Genomic DNA, 22,850 nt, shown 5'->3' on the forward strand with positions numbered 1-22,850 from the left:
AAAAATTTAGCCATATTGAAAAATACAAAATTTAAAATTTGAAGAAATGCTCATTTTGAAGAGAACTGCTCAAATTCGACGCTGTCGTGCTATTTTGTCGCACGTCAAATTTTTGCGTTCCGAGAAAAAGGCGTTTTTTAGTTTGACCTTGAAAAAACAAAAAAAAAAACACGCAATTTAAACAATAACAAACACGTTTTGTTTAGTTGACCATTCTGTGCATTGTCCCGAAGTTTGGTTGAATTTGGTCGCCGGAGTCCCGAGTTATAATTACAAATGTTTATGGCAGCCGGGCTTGTACGTGTGTCAAACGCGTTCTGACCTGAAATCCCTTTGGCAAGTTGTCGCACTTATATCAATTTTCAAGGTGTGTCAAAAAAGCACGACAAGATTGAAACTTCTTTCATATGAAAAGTGACAACAATGCACGGAGTTTTTTTTCGGTTTTTATTGAATATCTCAGGGTTGAAATCAAATTTTGGGAATCTGTTAAGGTTAAAGGTGAGGTCATTGTGAGCTGCACAAAATGGCGTTCTTAACTCAATTTGCCCCAAAATGCACGTGCGACATGATAGCACGACAACGACGAAATACCAACATTGCATCTATAACAGTTTTTATTTTTTTAACGTCAGAAATTTACCGAAGAAATTTTCAGCAGATGATTGCCTAGATTAAAAAAAAACCCAAAAAAGTCTGCTTATTTAGATTTAAGAATAAGCCAAACTCAAATTAATCTTCTTTTTTTTATCTTTTAAACTAATTAAAGTAATCTTCCGTTCCACTCGCACCAATTGGACCTGAGTGTTGATGTTGCGAATGAGCCCCAAAAGGCCAACAAGAAGTCTCGACTTCAGGAGCGCCAGATCGCGTTGAGCACTCGCGCGAATGCTCGAATACACTTTTAAACACTGATAATTTCTCTAATTGAGCATACACACACAAACACTCCTCCATAATGTATGTGTGTACAATAATGCGCGAATGATCAGCAATCTTCAAAGAAGGAGGAGTAGGAGGAGACGGTGGAGTGACGAGGGGTAAATGTTTGGAATTTATTCAGATGAAAGTAAAACTGTTGATATGTTGTTGTTGTTGTTGATGGAGCTTCGGGGAGCTGATGCCGGTGGCTCGAAACTTGGTTGATTGGGCGCTTGTTGTGGTGAAAGGTTGTTTTGCTCTGCTTTCTGGACAATATTTTGTTTTTTGGTTGTTTGTTTATAAACCAGCAAGTGGGTGAATTGCGGTTTTAAAAGGAATATAAACGTTGATATTTTTGCCAAGTGACGTAAACGTTTTCTACTAAAAATATTGTTTATTCAAAAAATCAAAAAAGCACATAACTAAAGGAGGTATTAGACTATGACAAAAAAAAACTCCGACTTTTTCGTGTATGCAAGTTGACGTTTCTACAAACAAATGCAGGCAAACGTTCAAAAAGTGCGAGTTTGTTTGTTTGTCATAGTCTAATACCTCCTTAAAATTAATTTAAAGTGCCATGCGTCTCCTTTACATTTTTATCAATTCTAGATTAAATTTTCTAAACAACCTATCCCTCATGGGTTTCCTATGCAGATAGGACCTTTTGAAAATTTATTCTAGAATTATGATGTAGAAAATTCTCTATATTTTGCTTATTCGGACTTTGTTGATACGATCATTAGCTGCTGAGATATTGCAATGCAAAGATTTAAAAACAGGAAAATTGATGTTTTCTAAGTCTCACCCAAACAGCCCACCATTTTTTAATGTCGATATCTCAGTAACTAATGGTCCGATTTTCAATGTTAATATATGGAACATTTGTGAAATTTTCCGATCTTTTCGAAAAAAATATTTTCTAAATTTTTAAACCAAGACTAACATTTCAAAAGGGCCAAACATTCAATATTACGCCCTTTTAAAAAGTAAGTCTTGGTATAACAATTTTGAAAATATTTTTTTCGAAAAGATCGGAAAATTTTACAAATGTTTCGTATATTAACATTGAAAATCGGACCATTAGTTACTGAGATATCGACATTAAAAAATGGTGGGCTGTTTGGGTGAGATTTAGAAAACATCAATTTTCCTGTTTTTAAATCTTTGCATTGCAATATCTCAGCAGCTAATGATCGTTTCAACAAAGTCCGAATAAGCAAAATATAGAGAATTTTCTCAGCTTTTCAAAAATATTTTTTTCAAAAGTGTGCAAACATGTGCACTAATTTAAAAAAATGAAAAACTGCGACTATTTTCAAAAAAGTCACCTAAATATGGATTTAACTTGAAAACGGTGCACTTTATCAAAATTTTACTACAGTACTTTTCGATTGCAAATTTGATTTTATATCGAAAAATGAAGTTGAAAAATTTCTGCGACCAATATTTCGATTTTTTGAAAAAATCAGTATTGATAAAAAAATCATAACTCGCTCAAAGATTTTTTGCACAACCTGGAAATTTCTGAAAAGTTGGCATTTTATGTCCTCTAAAATATATCAAAAAATAAAAAAAATTAAAAATAGTGTTTTTTTGTAAATCAAGTTTTAGTAATAAAAAGTTAAATAAAAAAATCACCAAATTTTTTTTACCGTGTATTATTTTTTTCCAGTGTAGTCCATATCCATACCTACAACTTTGCCGAAGACACCTAATCGATCAAAAAATTCCTTCAAAAGATACAGATTTTTGAATTTTCAAACATCATTTTTGTATGGACAGCTGCCAAATTTTTATGGAAAATTATATGGACAAACTAATGATGCAAAATGGCTTCTTTGGGCATACCGAAGCCACCAAAAAAGTTTCAGTCGGATTAAAAAATACAAAAATTAAAATTGAAGAAAAAAGACCGATTTCGTAGAGAATTGCTCAATAATAATGGACCAAAGCTTTTTTTTTGCGAATTCTCTCAACTTCCTCATAGCTTAAATTCTCAACTGAGCAACTTTTTATACGCCACGATATAAGTTCATACGTCTCGTGCCATTAGAGTGTGTCGCACCCCGAATGTGTCTGCGGTGGTGATCCATCTCAAACTCTTGGCTGTCATCCGTCAAGATCAAGCTCGGAATTTATCTTATGCTCTTCACCGCGAGAGTGTAACACCCTTACAATGTCTGTTTTTTTTTCTTGCTTTTGGTTAAAAGATCTTTGCGCCAACGCCAAGAGTTCGCCGAGGTCGATTAATTAAAGCTTTTGAATTGTGGCAGAACCCGAGCAGAAGGGTTTAACAGTTGAAAAACAAATTTTGTTATTATGATGTTGTTTTTTTGTCAATACAACATGATTATTTTTGTGTTTGATGACTGTTTTCCAAATCTAAAAAAAAAAAATCAATCATACAACAAAACTACATATAATTGTGTTCTACCGTCTAGTCGGGTGCAACAACACTAGGTCGTCTCGTTAAGAATACACTCTTTGTACTCGCACTTGAATGGTGCAAAGTACAGGCTCTTGCAAGACGACACAAGATTTTCCCACACTGGGTCACCACGGTACCTTAGGAATGAAGGGTCATGTACTGTGGGTGGATCATGGAAAAAAGGGGGGAGGGATGGAGATTCCTCTCCCCTCGCCCCCCCACCCCTCATAAATAATAATAGAGATATTGAGTCGCCGAATCAAGCAACAAAAAAAGAAGAAGAAGAAAAAGAACGAAAAGTGTTGTGTGAAAATGTGTGTCTATGCCTACTTGACTACCTACATGTGTGCATTTGGGTATGTGTCGTAAACTGACACTATATAGGCCTCTCAAGCGCGAAAGATGTTACCTCTCTAGCAGGGTACGTACCTCGTTGGATCTTTATGGCCGACCCGTTGTTCTGGGGCCGCGCGGGCAACCACGAGCCCAAGGTAACGACGACGCACGTGGATCAGGTTGTGCCACCACCAGAGCCGTCGCAAACAACAACCAACCGACATTCGTGTCATTGTGGCAGTGGTGTGTGAATGGAACAACACCGCTTTACCGTGGTTTGAGGATTCGTTGTGCAAAATTTGTCCTTTATTTCCATGGTTGAGTAGAAACTGTTAGCTTAAATATTCAAGTTTTTTGACTACAGAATAATCGCAATATTTAACAATATTCTAAATGCTTGCCTAAAAGCCACAATCTTGGATTCTTTATTCCCAGACAACTCTGGAACATTAAATAATTTTATATAAGCTCATGGTCCGATGAACAAAGTTCCAAAAAAGAATAAAATTGAATCTTCTCAACCCTTTGAAAAAAAAAATTGAGATATAAAAAAATGAGAGAGCCCGGGTGGACCAAATGAGCTAAATTTGTGAGTAATATTTTCACAAGATTTCCCCGGGTGTAACTAAGCCGGATTTCATTTTATAAAACTATTAAAATTATTTTTCATGATTGTTTAACACATACAGCGATACCGGGGTCGAGCTTTGTGATATTTCAACAGATTTTGATGGTTTGTTGCATTTGATCCGGAAGGATGTTAATCATCTTCCATCAAAGTTGATCTATTTTTTTCCATGTAATTCCGATAATATCAACTTAGTAGTCATTAGATATCAAAACACTCGATATTTAATCCTGTAATTTCACAATTGTCATATTTCAGTCTGTTTTGACCAAATGAAATAAAAGGGAAATTTTGAGCTGTTGAAATTGTAGATTTAAATGCTTTCAAAACAGATTTTTAAAAATATTCAGAATTTAGCTTATACCAACATTTAAAGTTTGACTGATTTACATGTATAAAGCTCCCTAAATGAAACCTAGAAAATCGAAAGAAAAAAATTAAATCAAAAATTAAAAATGCGATTTTCATGAAAATTTAAATCGGACTTATAGTTTATAACAGTGGTTTTTAACCTTTATTATCCATTCCCCCTTGGCATCATTTCAAGAACTTCACCTGGCATTAATGTTTGCAGAAAGATATTTTTTTACCGCATTATTTTTTTTTCATTCGCAGCAATTTACAAATGCTTAAAGCATTTTTAAAACGATATTGCATTACCTGCTCATATATAATTGAATGTACAACCTCACGGAAAATATTTGTTAAATGATCTATTTATAAATGTTCCTGCATGCAACACATGCAAAAGCTTACAGTTTTAAACTAAGATGTCAAAAAAGTAAAAAAAATAAATGCGATTTTTTTTCAAAGTAATACAACTTTGCTTAAAAAGACTCAAAAACTCTCAGAAATTTATTAATAATGTTCTGACAAAATCGAACTAACGCAAAACCTCACATATATTTTTTCTAAAGCTGCTCAGTTTCAAAGAATTTAAATTTAAAGTAATTTTCAAAAAATTTGCTAAACCCAACAAAAAACTAAAAAAACCTGACAAAAATTAAAAAAATAGGTCATGATCGATACAATTAAAAAAACTCAACTCTTGACATTATCTTGAAAAAAATTAAGTGCAGCTCATTTTTGAAAATCATAACAAAAAAAAACTTCTGCTCTTGTTTAAGATAATGTGAATATTCACAGAAATTGATATAAAACACATTTTTCAAAAACATCTCATGTTTGAGAGAATGCAAAAACTAACAAAAATTATAAAATATTATCTCAAAAAAGACTGCAAAAAACACGAGAAAATATATTTAGAAAACTTTTTATTTTATGGAATCTATTTTTTCGATAAGCATATTTGAATTTTAATTTTTGTCAACTATATTTTTAAAACACCTGCAAATATTACACACTAACATTATTTTACCGAATAACGGTTGTTGAAAAATCGGTAAACCATCTGCCAAATGAACAAAATTTTACCGAAAATCGGTGATACGATGAACATGAACAATAATGAATTTAATTACCGAATTTCGGAAAGATTTTACCAATTTCCCTAGTTAATAGTTTACCGAACTGTTCAGCAGTTGAAAAATCGGTAAAATTTACCGATTTCGGCGAAAAAAACTAACTGTGTAAATGTAAGGACATTTAAATTGCGGGTGTATCTTATCAATTAAATTCACATAAATTCAAATATATGGTGAGCTTTAATGGTTCAGAAAAAGTACAGATAAAGATTTATATGTTGTACAAAAACGCATTGGATTTCTATTGCATCGTTATCCCTCCAAGAATAGTCAAACTACTCCCCAGAGTGGAACTTCTCACCGGTTGAGATACATTGGTTTATAAGAATTACCACCCTAATAATGTCAAAAGATGTTCATGCCCACTTATTCCGAGACTGTCCGTAAAATTTTAGTAAACCGTCAAATATAGATTTTTGGTAACTTTTTTTTAATGGTAAATCATGTAATTGACAAATTTCTCATTTTTGCACGACATTTTTTATAACCCAACAACTTTTTTGAAGCAAAACAATCCCAAACATATTTCTGAAAAAAACATATTTTCTGAAACAACATTAACACCAAAATAGCGCATTTTAACAAAACATCAAATTTCAACTTTTATTTTGCAGTCTGGCCTACTGTAATCCGCTACTTAAAAAAATATGCTTTTTGCTTAGAACAAACTTAATCAGACTTTAACTTTATCGAAGACATAAAATCGATCAAAAACACCCAAACCCCGATTTTTTGACACCAACTGTTGTCAAACGAACGGGGTCACTTTTCAGTTTGACACTTCTTTTACACGGAGTTCACACACACTACCAAACGTTTGTTTTGATAGTGTGCGTGAGTGCCGTGTGAAAAGTGACAGTTCGTAACTTTTCAGTTTGCCTTTGTCGAACCAACGGGGTACAAACTAAAAAGTGTCAAACGAAAAAGTGACCAACCACCAGTGAATGAAAAATCATTCGAGAGGAACAATTTTTCGAATATTTTCATAATACTTTTGATGCACGCTCAATTTAACCCACCTTGACGGTAAGGATTTTACGTACTATTTTTATGATCATTATAGCAAGCAGCAGCAACTACACTACAAGGAACCTCGCCTAAGGTGCCATGCACAACGCCGAATGGCATGTGTCTTGGAGAGGGCATTTATGCCCGGTCGAGCGTGTAAACACCGAATGGTTTGTTTGCTCAAATCGTGTGTGCCGTGTGAAAGTTCAATAATTGTTTTGAAATTTTTGGTTGAAGGTCAATTATGTTTGATTTCTTGGAGGTTGATTGAAAGGAGATGATATTGTTGAAGAGCATGTTTCTGCACTGCGAGGTGAATTAGTCTGCGCCATTGTATGCCGTGGTATGCAAACTCACCTACATTCTGGAGCAGATTATGAAGGTATTTTTGCTGGTTGCTTTATTTGCTCACGTGCATTTATGCATGGGAAAAAAGAGTCAAGGTAAAGGAGGAATACTATAAGACTCGTAACATATCTAAGGGACTGCATATGAATAGGAATTTTGTCGTTTTGGCAGATCTTGCTCAGTTTACAACTGCACTGCTTTAAGCATGTAAATCCAAGCAAAATTAATGCAAAAAAAAAATCGTATGTAAATGTCGACGGTGGTTGAACGTGTGTGCAGTTTTAGTTCGTCAGTCAGTCAGGCGTTAAATGAAGGGAAATGGCGGTGATCATGCGGTAATTTTGCTCATCAGTGGTTACGATCATTTCATTAAACTCGACGACTCGAAAAAAAAACACCGCAGTCGTGCCGTCACGGTTCGTGAGGGTGATGTTTTCCAATATGTGTTGTTGACGGGGCCTTCCATATTGAAAGTTATCACGGTTTCTTGGCACCTTTAGGCGGCTTAGGGTGGAAAACGTGGGGAATTATCTTACTCCGGTATGAAAACTATCAAGTGCGCTTTGCTGCCCATTTTTTTAAAGAATTTGTTTTTTTTTCTTGCTCCTTAAATCTTTAAATTGTTATTCAAAACACTTTAATTTTTATCAGAATCTATGTTCAACTTGCAGAACTTTTTTGCCACCTTTTATCAGTTTTTTATACATCCAGCATCCTCAGCATCTGGTCACTGAAAAAAGAAAAAAATAAACTCCCAAACTTTCAATCATTCACATGTCACTCAACGCCACGTCCCCGTGGCGGAACAAATTGACGTGCTCTTGAGCTGTCGGTCATTGGTCCACCCACCACTCTATAGAGAGTAGCCAATTACATACATACATACATGTCAACACAGGCAAACCGTAAGTGTGCTTACGTGGGAAAGAAGAGCCGGCAAATTTCCTGTCACCAACCCACCCCAAAAAAGAGTAAAATACCGGAAAGTATCCGTCAGAAACAGTACAACAAAGAACACGAATCAACCAAGAAATCAAACCGAAAGGAAAGTGAAATGTTTCTGAAACAAAAATACAAACAAAAAATCAGAAGCATTTCACCGAACTGAGAGTGTTAACATTATCCGCTGACGATTCTTTTTTTGTTCAATCTTGTTTTTTTCGCAGTCCAAACCCGTCAACAGACTGATCCCGCCAAACATTCACACAACGCTTCAACGACACTTGAAGAACTCAACGAAAGCTCCCTACATACCACAGTAAGTATTGAACGTTATTGTTAAATTAAGGAGGTATTCCACTGCGGGAAACTTTTTTTGCCAACTTGTGAAAAGATATTTTCTGTGAATGTCAGAAAAGTTTGTGGGAAAGATTGCCGTAGTTGGATACCACCTTCAGTTTGCTTAGTTTAAGGAGACTTCAAACTTCAATTTCAATTCAATTTGTTTTTAGAATAGTCATACTTTGTTGTAAATCCTTTTTTAGGCATAGCTTCAGAGACGTATCAAAATTATGTAGATAGATTACGTAGTTTTTAAAATACTGAAATATATGCAACAAAAATCTTATTACAAAAGACTCTGATCGATGTTAACCGTTGAATAAGATGTACTACACAAAATTTAATTCATCGCTACATAGAAAAAAAAAGTTGAATTTTGGAAGGTTGAAAATTTGGTTGGTTGAATATTACCTCTTTTTTGAGTAATTTTACCTATAAAATGTGTAAAAATGTGATAAATATTAACTCTGATGTAAAATTGATCATTTTTTTGACAAAAAATCTATCACCATTTCCACGATCATTTTTTTCTGTGTATTGTCAACTTAAATTCAAACCATGTTGTCACCTTTGTCCAACAACCTTGCAGACATTACTGTCATTTTGTGTGTGGCGTTGTGACCCTAATTCATCTGCTATTTATCGTTGTTTTTGACGTATACGGCGCCACGAACTTTGTTTTGATTCGCTTGGTGCGTCTCGTAAAGTCGTTTGAAAAATGTGACCCGCTAGAACATTTGATCGCTGGCTAGTGTCACAAAAGGCTTCTTCATTTTTTTATTTTTGCTCTGTTTTGCCACCACACACACTCTTGAAACGATGATGAGCAGATGCTCATCGTCGAGTGTTTTCAAATGTGTATTCTGTATCCTTGGCGGACGAGCAACAAAACAAAAAAAAAGAAGAGATCTAGAAAATCTGTGCTCTCCGCTAGCCTGTCTGGCTAGCCGACGAAACATAATTGATTCCCTAGAGATTTATTGCAGAAATTCGTCTGGCATCACTGCTGTGGGTTGGTTGTTTGTTTGTGTTTTGTCGGGGCTCTAAATAACTAGTCGGTCTCCGCGAGAGGTCTGGTCTGGCGAGACACACAAGACCGGCTGTCTGACTAGCTTCTAGAATTTCCTGTCACTCTCAAGATGATATTTGGTTTTAAGGGTGATGTTTACCGATTGTATGGCGTGCCTTTTTGAAAATGACACAGATTTGATTTGATGAGCAAAGCAAAACTCAATTTGTGGTCAGTTTTGAATTTCCTTGTCTTGTAGATCAGTGCAACTTAAGAATACTTTAAATGTTTTGAATACAGTCTAGACTCTAGACTCCGCAAAAATTTACTTGAGTCAATCAGGATTTTTTTTTTGCTTTATTTTTTTTTATTATCCAGCTCAATATAACCCATACACCAGTCTTAGTGATTCAGATTTTTAGATCCAATCGCCAAGATGGCGGTGATGAGATATTGAGAAAATGCGATTGCTAATTTAAAAGGCAATCAAACATTTAAATTTGACTGAATTTGGTCGTATAATAAAAAAAAATACACACAAATTGTTTTGTTAGATTATCCCTTACAAACCTTCGGATAGTCAAGATTTCGGAGAATGTCTGGACTGTAATTTGAATATTTTGAATATTCTGAATATTTTGAATTTTTTTAATATTTTGAATATTTTGAATATTTTGAATATTTTGAATATTTTGAATATTTTGAATATTTTGAATATTTTGAATATTTTGAATATTTTGAATATTTTGAATATTTTGAATATTTTGAATATTTTGAATATTTTGAATATTTTGAATATTTTGAATATTTTGAATATTTTGAATATTTTGAATATTTTGAATATTTTGAATATTTTGAATATTTTGAATATTTTGAATATTTTGAATATTTTGAATATTTTGAATATTTTGAATATTTTGAATATTTTGAATATTTTGAATATTTTGAATATTTTGAATTTTTTGAATATTTTGAATATTTTGAATATTTTGAATATTTTGAATATTTTGAATGTTTTGAATATTTTGAATATTTTGAATATTTTGAATATTTTGAATATTTTGAATATTTTGAATATTTTGAATATTTTGAATATTTTGAATATTTTGAATATTTTGAATATTTTGAATATTTTGAATATTTTGAATATTTTGAATATTTTGAATATTTTGAATATTTTGAATATTTTGAATATTTTGAATATTTTGAATATTTTGAATATTTTGAATATTTTGAATATTTTGAATATTTTGAATATTTTGAATATTTTGAATATTTTGAATATTTTGAATATTTTGAATATTTTGAATATTTTGAATATTTTGAATATTTTGAATATTTTGAATATTTTGAATATTTTGAATATTTTGAATATTTTGAATATTTTGAATATTTTGAATATTTTGAATATTTTGAATATTTTGAATATTTTGAATATTTTGAATATTTTGAATATTTTGAATATTTTGAATATTTTGAATATTTTGAATATTTTGAATATTTTGAAAATTTTGAATATTTTGAATATTTTGAATATTTTGAATATTTTGAATATTTTGAATATTTTGAATATTTTAAATATTTTGAATATTTTGAATATTTTGAATATTTTGAATATTTTGAATATTTTGAATATTTTGAATATTTTAAATATTTTGGATATTTTGAAAAAAAGGTTAAAAATTGAAATTACGCCACAGTTTCAACTTTTCAACGAAAAAAGTGTTTTAAAATGCATTATACACCTGTCCAGTTGTTTTGAAATCATAAGTTTCCAAAATTTCTAAGTATTGACGAAAATTTTATTTTGTGAGAAAAAAAGTATTAGCGGGGCTAAACATTGTAATTTCACAAAAGATCAAAATATTTTTAAACTAGCTCAATTAAGCTAAATATGATATTCAATGCAGAAAAGGGCATTTAAGATTGCTTTGAGTTGATTAGACTTCTATTTCCATTGAAATTTTAATGTTTTTTGAAATAATATTTTTGCAAAAACAGTAAGCTGATAAAAACGCAAGACAGGTTTGTCCCACACTAAGGCTACGTTTAAACTTTTCGCGGAGAAACTGGATTTCCTCCAGACTTGTAGAACAGAGTACTGGATATTTTTGGGTTTTCGATTTTGAAACAAACTGCATCATTAACTCAAAAGGGATGAAAATGCATATGGGACATTTATGCAATCAGGGGCACTATAGGATTTTCGAAAAATAAAATCTTTCATTTTCGTAGGTTAAATTGGTCGTAGTTTTATGAAGATAATGCCCAGTCATTGTCTCGCTAAGAAAAAAACTATCAGTGAAAGCTACCAAACGTGTTGCGTAATTTATGACCAGCACACAGTCACGTTCGATCCCATCCTCCCTCCCCCGTTGCTCTGATGCAAATCGCGCAACCCTGAGTCACACCACCTTCGTCGGTTAAGAGTGTTCAAGCGAAAAAAATGTAGGGGAAAGTGGGGCAAGTGTAACAAGCTAAGGAAATGCTCGTTATAACCCATTAAAAACGTTAAAAAATCTGTCGGATTTTTTAGAATCATCTTATTCCAGGTCTTGACTGAGACTTTGATAGAACAAGTTTTTAAAAAAATCTGTTTTTTTATGTAAAAAAATGATTTCAATTTTTTTGATTTTTCGTACGTTCTACTCAACCAGTGGGGCAAGACGAACAACCCGTTGGGGCAAGAGGAACAATGCTTGAAAAAACATGCTAATTTACTAACAATTGAACTGTTATCACTTAGATACATCAGATTAGGATGTATTTAAAACGTTTCTTTCATTTTTATATTAAAAAATAATATTTTATTAAAAATTTGACCGTTTTTACGAAAAAAAATATTACTTAGATGATAAATAGTAAATTTTCATGATATTATTATATCGCGTATGGACAATTTTTTAAACAATTGTTAATCAGTTTCTAAGAACTTTTATGTATTTTTTTCACAATAAAATATGTTGCTGCAGCAATTCTTATTTTTTTTCATACTAAAAATCCATATGGTACACTTGCCCCACCTAAACAAGATTTTTTAAAAGATCTCTACAAAAATAACCAAAACATAAATAATACTTTATAATACGTGCAAGTCACTGGTTGGGACACTACTGATCTAGGAAAAATAGCATTTTGATAAAATGAGCTTTAAAACGAACCCTAAGCCTTATTTTGTACTTTCCAAATATTATAAGGAAACAAAGGTTTTGAAAAAAACTTCACTAAATCTTATGTCCCGTACCGTTTACGTCGTTTTGGCGGTTATGTGGTAGTTGAATCAGCTAATTGCATTGCTAGCAACAATTCCTCATGCTGGAAACAATCAAAATTGTAAAAATTACGGCCTTACGAGCGATTGTTCCTCTTGCCCCATATGGTCGTCTTGCCCCACCTTCCTACTGCGTTTGCCAATGAAAGCGACGATGTCGCCGGCCATTAGACACAAAATTCATTTTCAAATTAAATTATACATTCCTCGAAAGTCACCAAACGGCGGTGGCGGCGTCGCCAATGACACTCCCAAAACAGCTTGGCGTGTCAATTTGAAGCAACAAAAAAAAAATCACAGCAAAACTCACGATGTGCCAAAAATTTCTCAAATCTGTTTGAAAATACAGAAAGAAAAAAAAACACACAGACTGAACAAATAGGGAAACATGCCAGCAGCGACAAAGACACACGTTTTTTTTTACTGAATGTGTGTGTGTGTGTGCATGTGCGGCCAAAAAGTTGTTTTTTCATTCATAAAATTTTTAAGCCGCGTCACTTGGTCGGTCTTTGCAGGGCGACGAGGTAAACGTGCAAAAGTTAAGTCATTTGCAAAACTGGCTTTGGCGTAGGTACCGAATAGCTGTACGTAAGTACGTGTGCCAATGTTGCGTCGTCGACGATGTAAGCCGCCCTGGAGCACTTTCGCTGGATTTGCAGTGGAATTTAAAACTGCTGCCAAAAGAGCGGTGCCAAAAATTAAATGAAGACGAAGGAAATTCGACAGTATATTTGACTGTCGTTTTATTTAAGGGTGCACAGCAACGAAGGAAGTTGTTGTCTTCTTATTCCAAAATTGTCAAACTTACGAACCCAATCCTGCAATAACGGGATTGTAAAATTAAACAAACTTTGTTGTAAATTGCTTTGTGGACAGTACTTTAGGGGATGAATAAAACAATATTTCGATAGTACCCGTAGTTTTGAAAATACTAAAATGTCTGTAACAAAAATCTGGGTGCCAAAGCTCTGGTTGATGTGCACCGTTAAATAGTTTTTATTTCGCAGCTTGCGATGAACATTTGGAAATGGATTTGAAGTTTTAGTTTTATGTTAACAGGGGTGACATTGATAAGAATCCAATTTATTTTTAAATATATTTATCAACTGATAAGGCTTGTCTCAAGATTTATGTTTCTTAAACATGTATAGGAGTAGTTCAAACAATGTTAAATAGTGCACAGTGGGCGAAAAAGAACCCAAAAACGGACTTAATTGAACGCGGCTGGTTCCCTGGTATGAAAAATAGTGTTTCTTATGTAAAAAAATCCGGGGAATCGATTGGTGATGGTTTCATCCACCGCACGAAACGGCAAAGGGTCCACTTTGCCCCAATTCCCCTTTTTTACATTTTTTCTAGAGAATCGGTCTGTATTTAGAGCGGAGGCTTTATCCCAGTCACGAAATATTCTAGCAGAGCTGGTTCTGCCAAAATCCTGCTAGAACGGTGAAACATTTCTGCTGAATGTTGTAAGAATATCCAGCTCTGTGAGAACTCTGCTAGAATCCTGCTAGAACGTCGTGACTGGGATGCGGCCATCCAAAATGCACTTAACTTATGTGAAAATGTCCCAGAAATCCAGTAAAAATAACCACTTGCACCGCAAAAATCATCTAGGGTCCATTTAACCCAAATTCCGCTATAAAAGCATTTTTGGCCGTTTTCAAATGTTAGGTCAGATTTTAAAAATCTGAAAATATTTTTATCGTAAAGATCAGACAATTTTACATAAGATGACGATTTGCACTCGATAGTTTGACAAATTTATGTTGATGAAAATAAATATTATGTAAAAGGCAGTCTATTCTGCGTTTGGGAAAATTGGCCCAAAAATGATTCTTCAATCTTTTTTTTTAGTTTAATTTCTTTATCAACATAAATGTGTCAAACTATCAAGTGCAACCCGTCATTCTTATGTAAAATTGTCTGATCTTTCCGATTAAAATATTTTCAGATTTTTAAAATCTGACCTAACATTTGAAAACGGCCAAAAACGCTTTGAGAGTGGAATTGGGGTTAAATGGACCCTAGATGATTTTTGCGGTGCAAGTGGTTATTTTTACTGGATTCCTGGGACATTTTCACACAAGTTGAGTGCATTTTGGATGGCCGCATAAAGCCTCCGCTCTAAATACCGACCGATTTTCTAGAAAAAAAAAAAAAAAAAAATAAGGAATTGGGGCAAAATGAACCCTTTGCCGTTTCGTGCGGTGGATGAAACCATCACCAATCGATTCCCCGGATTTTTTTACATAAGAAACACTATTTTTCATACCAGGGAACCAGCCGCGTTCAATAAGGTCCGTTTTTGGGTTCCATTTCGCCCACTGCTGCTTTAAAAAATAATTGCACGAAAATTCACATTTTTAATTTCGGGAGATTTTGATGTGTTTTTATCAAATTTTGCAGAAGAAGCGTGGAAAATGGAAAATATCGCGAAATGCCGCGAAATTCAAAATAATTTGTTGGGAAAGTGCTCCTTAGTGTTTTTTTTAACATCGACTTCTTTTATCTCAAACAATTAACAAGATAGATATTCAACATAACGTATTTTGGATTTAAATTTTGAAGATATTGTTTTTATGGTTTGCGAAAAATACAATTTTTGTTGTAAGAAAAATGTTAGGCAGTTAGCAAGGTTTTCAAGTATGCTGGAAATATTGACTTTTTTTTATAAAAACACTTTAATTATTGGAATTTTAACTGAACTTTTTTGAAATAAAAACCAAATTTAATACATATTTCATATTTATTTTAACTCATTCTTCTCTTGGCGGATTCTTCGTTAGGGATGATCTTCATTTTCAAATATTTCAGAAATTTCAATTTCTAAAATCATAGTAAAAATAGAATAGCTGGATCAAAAATTCTGCTGATAATATTTTTGCAAAATTTTAAATGAATTAGTTATTATTTTTTGGCCATGATTTTTTTTGTATGCATTACAACTGTTAACTTTTTCAGTAAACAAACTGGTACACAATGATTCTTAAATAACAAATTTTGGCGTGAAATTCTAATGTTTTGAAATTGGCATGCCAAATGGCAAATCACTAGCCCTAGAGATGACCCATGACAGATTTATGTGTAGAAAGTTGTACTTCACCTTCCTTTTTAAGAATATGTTCGGTTCAAAATATTCTTTCGGTAAAAATTGTGTTTTTCCGAAAACAATTGCACTAAATAAAAATTAAAAATGGTTTTTTTTAAGTTCATTCTAATTAAAGTTAATAGAAATGCAAAACAGTTTGAATAACATCATATTATATGACTTATATAAAAAATAATCAAATTTATTTGAGCCACCATGCGTCTCCTGTGATTCTTTGATGCGTGTTTCTAAAAAAACGCAATTTTCACCGATAGAATATTTTGAATCGAACTTAATCTTAATCAGGAATTTTCTACGTATAAATATCCCATGGGTCATCTCAATTGATAATATTTTTTTATAAAAACAATCCAAAATAATAAAAATTACGTGTTTTGGGAATTTATCTTGAAGTTATAAAAAGTCAATTGTTTTCTATTTTTTTCTGTTAAGTCCTTATTATAAACTATAACTTTACCCGAGACACCAAATCGATTGGAAAATCCTTTTGTAAATTACAGATTTTCGAATATTTACATGTCCAGTCCGCAAAATTGTAAAAGCTTGTAAAATTGTAAAACTTTGTATGGAAAATGTAATAATGCAAAATGTTTTTTTTTTTTCAACATAGGAAATGCATAGACTAATTTCATCCAAATTGAGAAAAAAACTAAATTAAAAATCTCGAGCAATTTGCCAAATTCTAATGAATTGCCAAATTACTCAAGAGTGAACAAAAAATCTAGAGCTTCCTTTTAAAAATATTCTTCTGAAAGGATCTCTACAAAAAAACAGAAAAAAATATTACCGTTTCTCCAAAAGCTCCATAATTCCTAATGCTTACCTATTTCTTTGAAATCCTATTTTCTATTTCCAATGACCCAAAATGTCAAAATCGCGAAGTGGTACCAACATTAGAAAAAATGTGGCACCATTCGTAATGCCATCTTCGCTTACAAATCTGGAGATTTTTGTTCAATCTGATTGCGGCTATGATGTATGGAAACGGCATGGTTTGATTGATAGGGGTTGTACAATAAATGTTGAAAGCCTCTTTTTACTTTTTAATGACAACTCTTAGTTTTGCATTGTTTAGAAAAGTTTTGTTCCGTCTTTTTGGTACATTCAGCTTCAGTTTTTTGGTAATTTCAAACAAACTCTGGGTAATTCTCTACCAACTCACACGAAATCGGGAAAAGTTGCCCCGACCCCTCTTCGATTTGCGTGAAACTTTGTCCTAAGGGGTAACTTTTGTCCCTGATCACGAATCCGAGGTCCGTTTTTTGATATCTCGTGACGGAGGGGCGGTACGACCCCTTCCATTTTTGAACATGCGAAAAAAGAGGTGTTTTTCAATAATTTGCAGCCTGAAACGGTGATGAGATAGAAATTTGGTGTCAAAGGGACTTTTATGTAAAATTAGACGCCCGATTTGATGGTGTACTCAGAATTCCGAAAAAACGTATTTTTCATCGAAAAAAAACACTAAAAAAGTTTTAAAAATTCTACCATTTTCCGTTACTCGACTGTAAAAATTTTTGGAACATGTCATTTCATGGGAAATTTAATGTACTTTTCGAATCTACATTGTCCCAGAAGGGTCATTTTTTCATTGAGAACAAAATTTTTCATTTTAAAATTTCGTGTTTTTTCTAACATTGCAGGGTTATTTTTTAGAGTGTAACAATGTTCTACAAAGTTGTAGAGCAGACAATTACAAAAATTTTGATATATAGACATAAGGGGTTTGCTTATAAACATCACAAGTTATCGCGATTTTACGAAAAAAAGTTTTGAAAAAGTTACTTTTTGCGTTTCTCTTTGTTTTGTCGTCCGTGTCTGTCGCGAGTGCCATGAACGGCCATGATCGATGACGACCAACTTTTTCAAAACTTTTTTTCGTAAAATCGCGATAACTCGTGATGTTTATAAGCAAACCCCAAAATTTTTGTAATTGTCTGCTCTACAACTTTGTAGAACATTGTTACACTCTAAAAAATAACCCTGCAATGTTAGAAAAAACACGAAATTTTAAAATGAAAAATTTTGTTCTAAATGAAAAAATGACCCTTCTGGTACAATGTAGATTCGAAAAGTACATTAAATTTCCCATAAAATGACATATTCCAAAAAATTTTAACAGTCGAGTAACGGAAAATGGTAGAATTTTTAAAACTTTTTTAGTGTTTTTTTCGATGAAAAATACGTTTTTTCGGAATTCTGAGTACGCCATCAAATCGGGCGTCTAATTTTACATAAAAGTCCCTTTGACACCAAATTTCTATCTCATCACCGTTTCAGGCTGCAAAACACCTCTTTTTTCGCATGTTCAAAAATGGAAGGGGTCGTACCGCCCCTCCGTCACGAGATATCAAAAAACGGACCTCGGATTCGTGATCAGGGACAAAAGTTACCCCTTAGGACAAAGTTTCACGCAAATCGAAGAGGGGTCGGGGCAACTGCTGTGTGAGTTGGCGGAGAATTACCCCTCTAGAAATTGTACATGTAAATTAGTATCGGAAACTTTTTATCTGAGGTCTCGGAAACTTTTTATCTGAGGTAGAATTGGAGTCTCCGGAGGCATATTATTTTTGTATGGACGTAAATTGTTTAAGCCGTGTACGCACTTGGTCAAGGAAGACGGAATAAATGCACTGTGCGTTAGAGTAAAATACTTAGTCTACCATGCGCCTCCATGACGAATTTTTCGATATAAAGGAGGCGCATGGTGTTTCAGTGATACAAAGCTTATTTGTCATATAGTTAGTTTCTTGTTGCCTGAATTGAAGCGTGTAATTCTAATCACCTCTTCTTCTTTTTCCACCGCCAACAGATTCCACTTCCCGAACGGCAAGCCCCCGGCGGCCATCACGACTGAGACGACGATGCAGCGGCTGGAGCAGGTCTTCGACTCGCTGCCCAACTACGAGTGCAGCCGGGACAAGTTCCACAAGGTGGTGACGATGTGCCAGGTGCCGCTGTACTGGCGCGTCCCCCTGTTCATGTGCACCCCGCTCACCGCGACCGGCTGCGTCAACGGCGACAAGTTCATCTCGTTCTGGCGGCAGTGAGTGGCATGAACATGGTACGAATTGAGTTTGGGTTTTAATTTTTTGGGATTTTTCAGAATGACCTCCTTCTGCCACGATCCGGCGTCCCGCTTCGTGTACATCATGTCGCGCGGGGACCGGACGCGGTCCTTCATCCTGCCGGAGGACTTTGCGCCGCTGATTCAGGACGTGGTCGACACGCACCCGGGGCTGGCGTTCCTGAAGGAGGCGGCCGAGTTCCACTCGCGGTACGTGCACACCGTGATAGCGCGCATCTTCTACAGCGTGAACCGCAGCTGGACGGGGAAGATTACGGTGCCCGAGCTGCGCAAGTCGAACCTGCTGGACGTTATGCAGCTGCTCGAGGAGGAGGAGGACATCAACCAGATTATGGCGTACTTTAGCTACGAGCACTTTTACGTCATCTACTGCAAGTTCTGGGAGCTGGACCGGGACCACGACCTGTTCATCGACCAGCAGGACCTGGCGCGGCACAATGACCACGGTAGGTGCTTTCTTGGTTGAGGGGAGGTTTGAGCAGCTAGTTGACATTTTCCCTTCATTTCAGCCCTGTCCTCGCGCATGATCGAGCGCATCTTCTCCGGGTGTGTGACGCGGGGTCCACGCCGCGGCAACGCCAACCCGATCGTGATGGGCCCGAACGGGCCGAAGATGTCCTACACGGACTTTGTGTGGTTCCTGCTGGCCGAGGAGGACAAGACGCACCCGACGGCCATCGAGTACTGGTTTCGTTGCATGGACGTCGACGGCGACGGGATGCTGTCGATGTACGAGCTGGAGTACTTTTACGAGGAGCAGCAGCACCGGATGGAGTCGCTCGGCATCGAGACGCTCCCCTTCGAAGACTGTCTGTGCCAGGTAATTGCGGCGGCGGCATTGTTGTTCAGAACGAATGATTTACGATAATGTATATTCCTCCCAGATGCTGGATATGATCAAACCGACCACGCCCGGTTGCATCACGCTGGCGGACCTGAAGCGCTGCAAAATGACGCCCATCTTCTTCGACACGTTCTTCAACCTGGAAAAGTACATGGAGCACGAACAGCGGGATCCGTTCGCGCAGCGTGATAATGACGATGTAGGAATCCAGTCGGCTGGAACGCTCACAATCCCAATCGCAATTGCAATCCTGATTTTTGTGTCTAATTTCAGCTCTCCGACTGGGATCGGTACGCAGCACAGGAGTACGAGCTGCTGGTGGCCGAAGAGGGAGGTGATACGCAAGGGTAAGTCGGCTCTTTTTGTTTGCTTAGTTTTATTTATTTTTTTACTAAAGCTATTGAGAATCCACTCACATTTATGACTATGAAACAATGCACTCACCTTCTCAGCCCGCTTCAAAAGGGTTATTTTTGAACTTACTAAACACCAAACCAACTAACGCACCACCAACTAGAATAGAACCTTTCCAACTACTCTCATTTTCAAACTCTCAAATCTAACTACCAACTCAAACTACTAACAGCGTTTTGAGAACCTGTCTATCTTTCTCTCTGAATCTTCTTTTTAGGCTAGTACGGAGTTCGGAAGGAATGGAAAAAAACGCTCAAGAAACAGTCAAGAAAAGTCACATTTTGTTTCTAAAAACTCTGAAATTTCAAAAAAAAAATAAAACCATCAAAAAAACTGAAAATTCTAAAAGTTTTGTAAATTTTGAAAATTTTAAAAATTATAAAAAAATAAATGTTCTGAAAATCCCAAAAATTCTAAAAAAAGTTAAAATTCTAAACATTCTCAAAATTCTGAAAATTCTGAAAATTATGAATATTATGAAAATTCTGAATATTTTGAATATTCTGAAAATTTGGAAAATTCTGTAGACTTTCAAAAATTTGAAGATCTAGAAATTCTGAAAATTCGAATAATTCTGAAACTTCCTAAAATTTGACAAATTCTGGATATTTTACAAGATCTGAAAATTCTTAAAATTAAAAAAAAATCTAAAATCTGAAGATTCTGAAAATTTTAAATATTCAGAAATTTTAATGATTTTAAAATTTTAAAAATTTTGAACATTTTGAAAATTAAAAAAAAAAAATCTGAACATTCTAAAAATTCTGCAAATTCTGAAAATTCTGAAAAATTCTCCCAATTCTAAAAATTCTTAAAAAATATTTAAAATTTCTGGAAATTCTAAAAAATTTAAAAATTCTGTAAATTGTAAAAAAAATAGATTCTGATAATTTTGAAAATTCTGTAAACTTTCAAAATTTTGAAGATCTAGAAATTCTGAAAATTCGAATAATTCTGAAACTTCTTAAAATTTGACAAATTCTGACAATTCTGAATATTTTACAAGATCTGAAAATTCTAAAAATTCAAAAAAAAAACAAAAGATCTGAAGGTTCTGATAATTTTTAAAATTCTGAAATTCAATGATTTAAATGAAAATTTTGAAAATTCTGAAAATTTTGAAAATTTAAAAAAAAAACTTCTGAACATTCTAAAATTCTCAAAATTCTCAAAATTCTCAAAATTCTCAAAATTCTCAAAATTCTCAAAATTCTCAAAATTCTCAAAATTCTTAAAATTTAGAAAATTCTGATTTTTTTTAAATTCTGTTAATTCAAAAAAATTGAGAAATTCTAAAAATTCTAAAAATTTAAAAAATTTAAAAAATTTAAAAAATTCAAAAAATTCAGAAAATTCAGAAAATTTCGAAAATTCAGAAAATTCAGAAAAATCAGAAAATTCAGAAAATTCAGAAAATTCAGAAAATTCAGAAAATTCAGAAAATTCAGAAAATTCAGAAAATTCAGAAAATTCAGAAAATTCAGAAAATTCAGAAAATTCAGAAAATTCAGAAAATTCAGAAAATTCAGAAAATTCAGAAAATTCAGAAAATTCAGAAAATTCAGAAAATTCAGAAAATTCAGAAAATTCAGAAAATGCAGAAAATTCAGAAAATTCAGAAAATTCTAAAAAATCTTAAAAAAAATTAAAATTTCTGAAAATTCTAAAAAATTTAAAAATTCTGTAAATTGTAAGAAAAAAATAAATTCTGATAATTTTGAAAATTCTGTAAACTTTCAAAATTTTGAAGTTCTAGAAATTCTGAAAATTCGAATAATTCTGAAACTTCTAAAAATTTGACAAATTCTGACAATTCTGAATATTTTACAAGATCTGAAAATTCTAAAAATACAAAAAAAAACAAAGATCTGAAGATTCTGAAAATTTTAAAAATTCTGAAAATTTTGAAAATTCTAAAAACAAATTTCTGAACATTCTAAAATTCTCAAAATTCTCAAAATTCTCAAAATTCTCAAAATTTTCAAAAATCTCAAAATTCTCAAAATTCTCAAAATTCTCAAAATTCTCAAAATTCTCACAAAATTCTCAAAATTTTCAAAAATCTCAAAATTCTCAAAATTCTCAAAATTCTCAAAATTCTCAAAATTCTCAAAATTCTCAAAATTCTCAAAATTCTCAAAATTTTCAAAATTCTCAAAATTTTCAAAATTTTTAAAATTCTTAAAATTCTCAAAATTTTCAAAATTCTCAAAAATCTTCAAAATTCTTAAAATTTTCAAAGTTCTCGAAATTCCCAAAATTCTCAAAATTCTCAAAATTCTCAAAATTCTCAAAATTCTCAAAATTCTCAAAATTCTCAAAATTCTCAAAATTCTCACAATTCTCAAAATTCTCAAAATTCTCAAAATTCTCAAAATTCTCAAAATTCTCAAAATTCTCAAAATTCTCAAAATTCTCAACATTCTCAAAATTCTTAAAATTTATAAAATTTTGGAAATTCTGAAATTTTTTAAAATTCTGTTAATTCTAAAAAATTGAGAAATTCTAAAAATTCAGAAAATTCAGAAAATTCAGAAAATTCAGAAAATTCAGAAAATTCAGAAAATTCAGAAAATTCAGAAAATTCAGAAAATTTTGAAAATTCTGAAAATTCAGAAAATTCAAAAAATTCAGAAAATTCAGAAAATTCAGAAAATTCAGAAAATTCAGAAAATTCA

General features: G+C 33.2%; 1 protein-coding gene across 14 annotated transcripts in view; it reads left to right on the forward strand.

Moving 5' to 3' along the window:
- LOC120419452 (uncharacterized) overlaps window positions 1-22,850 on the forward strand; it is a 96,691-nt gene that overhangs the window by 56,417 nt on the left and 17,424 nt on the right. For all 14 annotated transcript variants that reach the window (XR_008212486.1, XR_005605731.2, XM_039582161.2 and 11 more), the window contains 6 exons: window positions 8,320-8,411; window positions 18,639-18,872; window positions 18,933-19,360; window positions 19,424-19,734; window positions 19,799-19,957; window positions 20,032-20,105. Coding sequence is in view for 12 of the 14 variants with exons in the window: in XM_039582161.2 (XP_039438095.1) it covers window positions 8,320-8,411; window positions 18,639-18,872; window positions 18,933-19,360; window positions 19,424-19,734; window positions 19,799-19,957; window positions 20,032-20,105 (1,298 nt within the window). In the remaining 2 variants the exon portion in view is untranslated. The remainder of the gene's footprint in view (window positions 1-8,319; window positions 8,412-18,638; window positions 18,873-18,932; window positions 19,361-19,423; window positions 19,735-19,798; window positions 19,958-20,031; window positions 20,106-22,850) is intronic.

The sequence above is a fragment of the Culex pipiens genome, chromosome 3 (assembly GCF_016801865.2).
Source record: "Culex pipiens pallens isolate TS chromosome 3, TS_CPP_V2, whole genome shotgun sequence".
NCBI lineage: Eukaryota > Metazoa > Arthropoda > Insecta > Diptera > Culicidae > Culex > Culex pipiens.